Source organism: Sceloporus undulatus, chromosome 1 (genome assembly GCF_019175285.1).
Source record: "Sceloporus undulatus isolate JIND9_A2432 ecotype Alabama chromosome 1, SceUnd_v1.1, whole genome shotgun sequence".
Taxonomy (NCBI): Eukaryota; Metazoa; Chordata; class Lepidosauria; order Squamata; family Phrynosomatidae; genus Sceloporus; species Sceloporus undulatus.
This window is the reverse complement of record NC_056522.1, coordinates 189,017,677-189,026,008: the sequence shown is the minus strand read 5'-3', so window position 1 is coordinate 189,026,008 and position 8,332 is coordinate 189,017,677. Positions and strand designations below refer to the sequence as shown.

Here is an 8,332-nt window from a genome sequence, read left to right as displayed (position 1 = left end):
CCCCCCCCCAAATAAATTTTCTAAACTCTGCAGCTTGGCATTGACTAAAAGGATGCATTTTTCCCTTTTGTTCCAGACTCTTGTGCTCTATGCTCTTGGCGTGGTGTTGCAGGACAGCTCAGCTTGGCCATTGCCTTACAAGTATGGAATAACAATAATTTTGTCATTGTTTTCTTTATTCCTCCCTTCCCATCTTTGCTGAATTTGCCTCTTGGTTCTGAATGGGTGGGTGGGCTGTGTTATGTTCCAGTCTGGTTGATGCATTTTAAATACAGCTGAAGGGCTGAATACTTGTGAATGTGGTGCTGAATAAAAACAGAAGCAACCCAAACACTTTTCAAGTAGAAAATGAAACACATCAGCCCAGGAATGGGTCCCTATGTAAGGACCAAGAGCCAATCTCCCTTTTCACTTCCACTTGCTAGCTGCATCCCCCACAGCAAACCCAAATACCTCGGTTGCCTCTGCAGTTTCTCTCAAAATGATGACAAGAAGTGACATAATTTCTCTTCTTATAATCATTTTGAGAGGGACAGCGGAGAAAAAATTGAGATGTTAGGGGCTAGTAGAGGGTTCTAGGTTGTTTGTGGGGTTGGGATGGTGATATTTTTGTGTCTTTTCACCCATTTGGTGGCTTTTCTGCATGATTTTGAGGCCAAAATTATCTAAAAATTACACTGGTTTTTTAAAATTTATGGGGTGGGGGGCTTTGAGGGAATTAGTGGAGATTTCTGGGGCCAAGAAATTGGAGTCCAGGGGCTGCAGGCAGTCCGGGGGCTTCATTATGCCCATCCCATCTGAGAAGATTGTATTTTAACCAGTAGGTTTTAGAAATGGGAGGGGAAATGAATGTGATTTCTCACCTCTGTCCAGCATTCTGAAATGAGGCAGACGAAGGATATGTTTGTGAACATGACATTCAGCTCCCTCACTTCTACCCAGAAGCTGGCAAACAAAGTGAAAAACAGTTCATGTTTGCTTCCAAATTCAGAGTGTTACATAACTGTAATTCCATCTTGCAAACTGTGTTGGTAGCGTTAACATTAAAACACACACACACACACACAACCCTTTCACTTACTTTTATAAATGTCCATGACTTTCTGTTGCAAATGTTGCGTGCAGCTTTTTTGTTTTAAATGAGCTGTGAGAATGAAATGTTGCATTTGCATTTCATCACATTATGGTTCAGAGGAGAAAATGTCAATCAAGGTCTTCTCTTTTTGAGACTAGAAAAGTTCTGCCTCATTATTTCCAGACATGAATGTTTTTTGTTTTGTTTTAAAGGATTTTGGCTTCTAAACTTAAATCCTAAAGTATGGAAGGAAATGTTGTAGCTTTCTTTAACCTCCAGGTGGCCTCTTCTAACATAGTTTAGGATAGGTCTGAGGTTGAAATAAAGAGGGTTACTATCATAATTCATGAAGACATTAAGTTTAATTAAAGAAAACCTCCTCTTCTTTCTCTGATTGATGTTACTTTAGTTTTTGAAGTAAAGAGGTGAAAGAGCCTTGAAGGAACAACAACAACATTTTATTTTTACCCCGCCTCTCCGATTGGATCGAGGCGGCTTACAATAAGAGTAAAATACAGATACAGGATACAATAAAAATAAAAATTGAAAACCCATTAGATGCTGATATGTCTGTAAATAGCCAATGCAGTTCTCTACAGCCGTTTCACATCACTTTAACTGCCATGGCTCCATCTGGTGGAGTCCTGGAATTTGTAGTTTGGCAAGATATTTGGCCTGGTCTGTCAGAGAGCTCTGGTGCCGCAACAAACTACAAATCCCAGGATTTTGTAGAATAGAATAATCACAGTTAAAGTGGCAAACTTTTTTATTTGAGTGGTGTGGATACATCCATAGGACCACTCTATTTTGCTTTGGTCAAATCCTACCTGGCATAATGTATCCATTTCTGGGCACCACAGTTCAAGGGCATTGACAAGCTGGAAGGTGTCCAGAGGACAACAATGATCAAAGGTCTGGAAATGAAGCCTTATGAGGAGTGACTTAGGGAACTAGATATGTTTAGCTTAGAGAGGAGAGGACAGAGCAGATATGATAGCCATCTCTAAATATCTTATACGATGTTGTGTAGAAGATGGAACAAGCTTTTGTATTGCTGCTCCAGAGATTATGACATGAACCAACAGATTCAAATTAAAAGAAAAAAGATTCAACCTAAACGTTAGGAAAATCATTTTGACTGTAAGAGCTGTTTGGCAGTGGAATAGATAATCTGAGAAAGGTGGTGGGCTTTCCTTCTTTGGAGGTTTTTAAACAAATATTAGATGGCCATCTCTTGGGAGTGCTTTAGGTGTTTATTCCTGTACAAAAGTGAGTTGGGTTAGGTGGACCTTCTGCTCCCTTCCAACTCTGATTCCAAGCAGCAGTATGGGAGTGGAGTGTTAGTCAGGTTGAGCTCGGCCTTCCTTGGTTTCAGATTTGGAATACCAATTTTAAAAACCAGCAGGCTGTCCAATTACTTTGTATAGAGCTGTACATTACAACCATGGGACTGTAATTTGGACTATTTCCCTTGGACCCTAAACTGTCAATGCCAGATTAAGGGGCTGGGATCCTGGAGAAGTTCCAAGGATAGGTCCGTTCTCCCTGCATATGTGTGACCTATTCTAGAAGTGACATACAAATTACCTGAATACATACATGAATAATAATAAAATTCAAAACAAAATAAAGAGCAATGTCTCCAAACTGTGTGGGTGCAATTTCAGTCCTGCAACTTGAGTGAAACTAAAAGCTCCATCCTGTGTATTTGTACTCAGTTACTAAAGTAACAAGCAAAATGGTTGTTGACAATAGAAACAACAGGTGAGTCAGGAACTGGCTGTAGAAGAAAAAAGAAGAAAACTAAATGTTTTTTTTTTCACCACAGGGCCCCTAGCCAGTGAGGGGCCTGGAGTCATTGCATCAGTTGACCCAATGGTAATCCAGCCCTGGTTCTAGGCCACCTCTACACTTTATCTTGGAGACTGCAATATTTTCCACACTGATCTTATTTAAAGAGCAACTGGAACTTACAGTGAAACAAATTCCAGTTGCTGTTAAGAGGAAAATGAAGAAATGTCACAGAGAGTTGAAGCCTAGAAATAAAAAAAGGATCCAGTGGCCAGTATGCTTTTGAAAATTGTGCGTGTATTCTTATGTGGCCTTTGATCAATAACATGTATTGCATTAAATACTTTTCCCTACGCCCTGTGGATGTAAACAGCCTGGCATCATCTTGCTTCTTTGTCAATCCTTTGATTATGGGATTCTTAATGTTAATTTAGGCTAGGCTGTGTAATTGCTTGTTTAAAAAAACCCACTGACAATGGTGAAACAAGCTTTTCTTTCGAATGAATCATCGGCTCCTGTGCACACATTTATTTGCAAGCCAGCTGGGCTGAGAAAAACTGGGAGGAAGCTTAGTGCAGGCAGCAGGGAAAGAAGGGAAAGCAAGGGGAAAATTAGATTGGAGAAATGCGCCAACCAAATGGTGCAAAAACAGGGGTCAGGATTGATCCAGACAATGGAAGCCTTCTGTGTTTTATGTCGATGCATTTCTCAATTTGCTGATAATGACATTTTTGTACATCTAGCTTTAAAGAGATTGCACGCATCTTTGTCTTCTGTCATCTACTACTATTATCCTGTTGTAGGTTTGATCCAGACAGGTTCAGTGATGAATCTGCAATGAAAAACATCTCCCTCTTGGGTTTTTCAGGAAGCCAGGAATGCCCTGAACTGAGGTGAGGGAAAGGAATAACAAAAAAATCTGTTTTACCTTTTTTAAAAATGAGGGATGGGGTGGGGGAGATCCATTCCTGATTATGTTTTATAGAGTTTGTTTTGTTTTGACTATATGGCAGATTGTGTGATCTTTCCTGTTACACATTCTGGTTTGGATCCCAAGTTAAGTGATTGGAAGGCAAGGCAACCTCAGAGGAAGGCAAAAAAATTGTCAAGAAAGCCCCATGATAGGTTTTCCTTAGGGTCACCGTAAGTCGGAAATGACTTGATGAAACACAGCAGTGACAACAACGATGATAAAAATACAAATACTATATACTTCTTTTAAGATAACTCTCTGCAGTAGACAGGTAACACTCAATGTTTAGGTAAAGAGAAAAGATTTTGGCTGCCAGCAGAAGGGGGCCAACCTAGCTTCCTGTAGGAGAGAATTCCACAGTCTGGGGACAGTGATCAAGAAGTTTATTAGCAAATGCACCTGTGATGGTGGTGGGAATGAGAGAAGGTCCTCCCATGGGAATAATCAGACACTTTAAAAATACCCAGATAGCCTTACACACACACACACACACACACTGAAGGAGCCTTCACGTTTTACCCTCGCCTTATCGACGGGTCATGGCAAAATCCATAATTGTGGTCCCAACCCCACCTTATACATGAGGTTTATTTATAGTCAAAGACATATGGTAGTAGGGGTTGTGTGGAAGACAGGAAACACCTTCAGTTAGCATCTTTCTTTTGCTCACCTTTTATAGGACTGAATGATCTGTTGTCTTTTTAACTGCTGTATCTTTTTTGATGGCTAGGTTTGCCTATACGGTAACTACAGTCCTGCTGAGTGTAATTGTAAGGAAACTCCATCTGCACCCTGTGGAAGGTCAAGTCATGGACACCAAGTATGAGCTTGTTACATCACCAAAAGAAGAAGCATGGATAACCATTTCCAAGAGAAACTGAGAAGAGGAATAAAATTGTGTTTTGGCATTTAACACCACTTTATCACCAATCAGTGTTTTGATGTAATGCTGTCTAGACATTCTCAGTCTAAAATGCTTCCTCTTTTTCTTAACTAAATTTGCCCTACCACAACAAAATCTGGGTTGCCTCTTGCATTGTTCTAAAGAGATCTGTAGGATTTGTGGAAGAGGATAATTTTGTAGGTTTTTTTAAAAAGAAAGTACAGGCATTCCATTCGTCCCAGAAATCAGAGCTGCAAGGGAACCGCATGGTCTCATCTAGAAGCCCTTAACCATAATGTGAGATATGTGCGGGCAAACTGTGGTAAGGCATTCTTCACAAGCACAGAAGAATATTTTAAAACTTTTTTATTGGAAGGATTAATTCTGATTGGTTTCAAAATTAACATATAGCGTAGGAAAACCCAATTTAGGATAAATCCAATGAGGCCAGACTTTAAGCCCTGATTTGGCTTCAGAAGACATTTGCCAGACTGAAAGCTAGAAAAACAGTTATTAAACATTATTTCACATGTCTACAAAAACTGTAGCTGTCACTGCTTCTTTTTGAACTATGGTGAAGATAACTGGTTTTGTAAAAGAATTGAGAGAGTCTATGGTGATAGTTCAAGATTGCCTACAAAAGAAAATTGGGAACCAGCACACACATAAATTACAGGTTGCGTCTTTATTCCAAAAATCCAAAATATTTCAAAAACCAAAACATTTCTCCTGAGTTGTCAAGATAATGACACTTTAAAAATATTGTATAAAATTACTTTCAGGCTTTGTGTGTAAGGTGCATATGAAACATAAATGAATTTTGTGTTTAGATTTGGCAGTATGTAGGGGCCAAAATTAAAATTGAATAAATGTCTTCAGGCTGCAGATAGGTTAATATTAATATTAATTCAGTTTTCCTCCTCCTTTGCCCAGCCCTCTCCTCTGGAGAAAAAGTGGTGGAAGAGCCTTGCCTGTCCTCCTCCTCCACCTGGATGTCTCTTTGGGAGAAGGCCAAGCAACAGAGAGCCTTGAGGGGCAAGTATTTGCCCCTCTTTCTTGTCCACTGTTTGGCTTTCTCAGGAGAAAGCTGGGCAGAAGAGCAGCCTTGCAGGGTGAGCGTTTGCCTGACCTTCTCCAACACCTGGCCTTCTCCTCAGGAGAAAGGGGGGCAGTTGCAGAGCCTTGCAGGGTGTGCATTTGCCCATCCTGTTCCTCTGCCACCTGTCCTCCTCCTCAGGAGAAAGCTGGGCAGCGGAGGAGGCCTGAGGGGCAAGCATTTGCCTGTCCTCCTCCTCTGTCTTCTGGCCTTCTCCTTGAGAAAAAGCTAAGCAGTGGAGGCACCTAGCAGGGTGCCCATCCTCCTCCTCCTGCATATGACCCTCTCTTCAGGAGGAGGCTGAGCAGCGGAGGAGCATTGAAGTAGTTCCACATCTTCATGGGCCACCCAAAATGCTTTGGCAGGCCACATTATGCAGCCTGTAATAGTGTCACTATATTCTGCTTTGGTCAGGCCTCATCTGGAATATTGTGTCCAGTTGTGGGCACTACAATTCACAAAGGATGTTGACAAGTTGGAGCGTGTAGGGCAACTAAACTGGTGAAGGGTCTTGACACCTTGCCTTATGAGGAAAGACTTAGGGAGCTGGGTATGTTTAGCCTCGAGAAGAGATGGTTAAGAGGTGATCTGAAAGCCCTAGTTTAAGTATTTGAGTCACGTTTAAGTCACATTGAGGATGGAGCAAGCTTGCTTTCTGCTGCTCCAGAGAATAGGACCTGCAACAATGGATACAAGCTACAGGAAAAGAGATTCTACGTCAACATTAGGAGTAACTTCTTGACAGTAAGGGCTGTTCGACAGTGGAACACACTCCCTCAGAGAGTGGTGGTCGTTCCTTTTGAAGGTCTTTAAACAGGCTGGCCATTTGTTGGGATGCTTTTGATTTCCTGCATGGCAGGGCTTGGACTGGATGGCCCTTGTGGTTGCTTCCAACAATGATTCTATAGATCACAGAATTCTATAAAAAGTAAGAGTGATATAAATTTCCTGATAAACATACATGTAGACACAGACACACCACACACAGACTGGACACACACAAGAAAAAGGGGAATTTCTGGGGAGCTGCAATGTGCAAGGAAAGTTCTCCCTGAAAGATAGATTTAAAAGATTGAGAAATAACTTTTCTGTGGTCCATTGGAGTTGGTGAGAAACTTCAGAGCCCTCCTGGCTGGAACAATGTAAGGAAAGGAGGACAAAAACCGCAAAGTCCTCCACCCCCGTCAGGAGTTTGAAAAAGAATACCAGTTTCTCTGACCAAAAAACCCAGATTTTGGGAGTCTGAAAGAATGGTTTCAGTTCAGCTCAATAAGAGAAGGGGCTTCAAGAAGGAGGCAGGCAGCTCAATCTATTGCTTCAACCTCCCCACTCACCACAAGAATGGATTGCTCTGATTTTGGAATTTTTATAAAATCTCAGGCCAAAGCATGACATCAGGATTTCTCTAATACAAAGGCACTTTTTCAAATAAAGGATATCCAACTTGATTTCTGAGACACATTACTCCATATAGTGGGCCCTTGGTATCCACTGGGGTTTGGTTCCAGGACCCCTCATGGTACCAAAAATCCATGGATGCTCAGATCCATTATGTATGAGGGCATAGTGAATGGTTGCTCATATAAGTGGCAAAATCAAGGTTTGCTTTGAAATTTATTTTTTTTTAAATATTTTCAAGCTGTGGGTTCTTGAATCCATGGTACAGAGGATTAACTACTTTGCTTGTAGAAGAACCACTTAAAGGCGTAGCAGAAGTGTTCCAACCACCCTTGCCCTGAAATGTCATTTTCTATCAGTGATGTGGGACTAGGGATAATGGTGAGGTGATGTGAGAAATGCCAGGTTCATCTGGCCCATCCTTTTGCCAGAAAGTATGGAAGGGACTCCTGCACTAGTAGGTTCTATAGAGGCAACTGTGACCCTTGTTCATGCCAGGTTTCTAGTGTGGAAAAGCATGCACATGGACAGCTCTACATGGGGTTGAGGGTAGGTCTGTTCCTTGGTCTGTCCTCCATACTGTATATCCAGTGAACTGAATTTAGATATGGGCAGAGGTCAAATTAGATCTGACTTTACTTCTTCTTCATGAGGTCTGGGTTTGCTGTTGTCCAGTCTTGATTTCTTTATTCCTTTGGTAATAAACTTTCTTTTGGAATATTTTGCTTGTCTGTTGTCCTGCTTCTTCTGGGTGCAGTTAAACTCGGTTCGAGAAACTAAGGGCTTTTCTACACCATTTAAACCTTGTTATATTCTTGAACCACATCCCTCCACACACATTTTGAGGATTGGTGCTTTTTTGCAGGCGGGGAGGACTCCTCAAACTCAGCTAAAATGTATCATGTTTTTTACCAGATTATCTCCAAGTATCCGCATTATCGACATGTGGCTTTTCATGGCTGTGCATTTTCGACAGAGGGAGGACAAATAGATGCAAATTTGCACAGAAAGTAAAAACAAATAGGTGTTCATGCAAATGTGTAAAAATAAAAAATGCGCAGCAATTCGCATAATAATCTTACATATAGAGTAGCCCTAAGAAGAGGGTCAGAGGGT

At 41.3% G+C, this 8,332-nt stretch overlaps 1 protein-coding gene across 2 annotated transcripts in view; it reads left to right on the top strand.

Moving 5' to 3' along the window:
* Positions 1-4,857, top strand: part of LOC121919151 (cytochrome P450 20A1) — a 24,812-nt gene extending 19,955 nt beyond the window's left edge. For both annotated transcript variants that reach the window (XM_042445444.1, XM_042445445.1), the window contains 3 exons: positions 77-141; positions 3,670-3,759; positions 4,570-4,857. In XM_042445444.1, coding sequence (XP_042301378.1) covers positions 77-141; positions 3,670-3,759; positions 4,570-4,720 — 306 coding nt within the window. In that variant the 3' untranslated portion in view covers positions 4,721-4,857. The remainder of the gene's footprint in view (positions 1-76; positions 142-3,669; positions 3,760-4,569) is intronic.
* Positions 4,858-8,332: the final 3,475 nt, after the last annotated feature.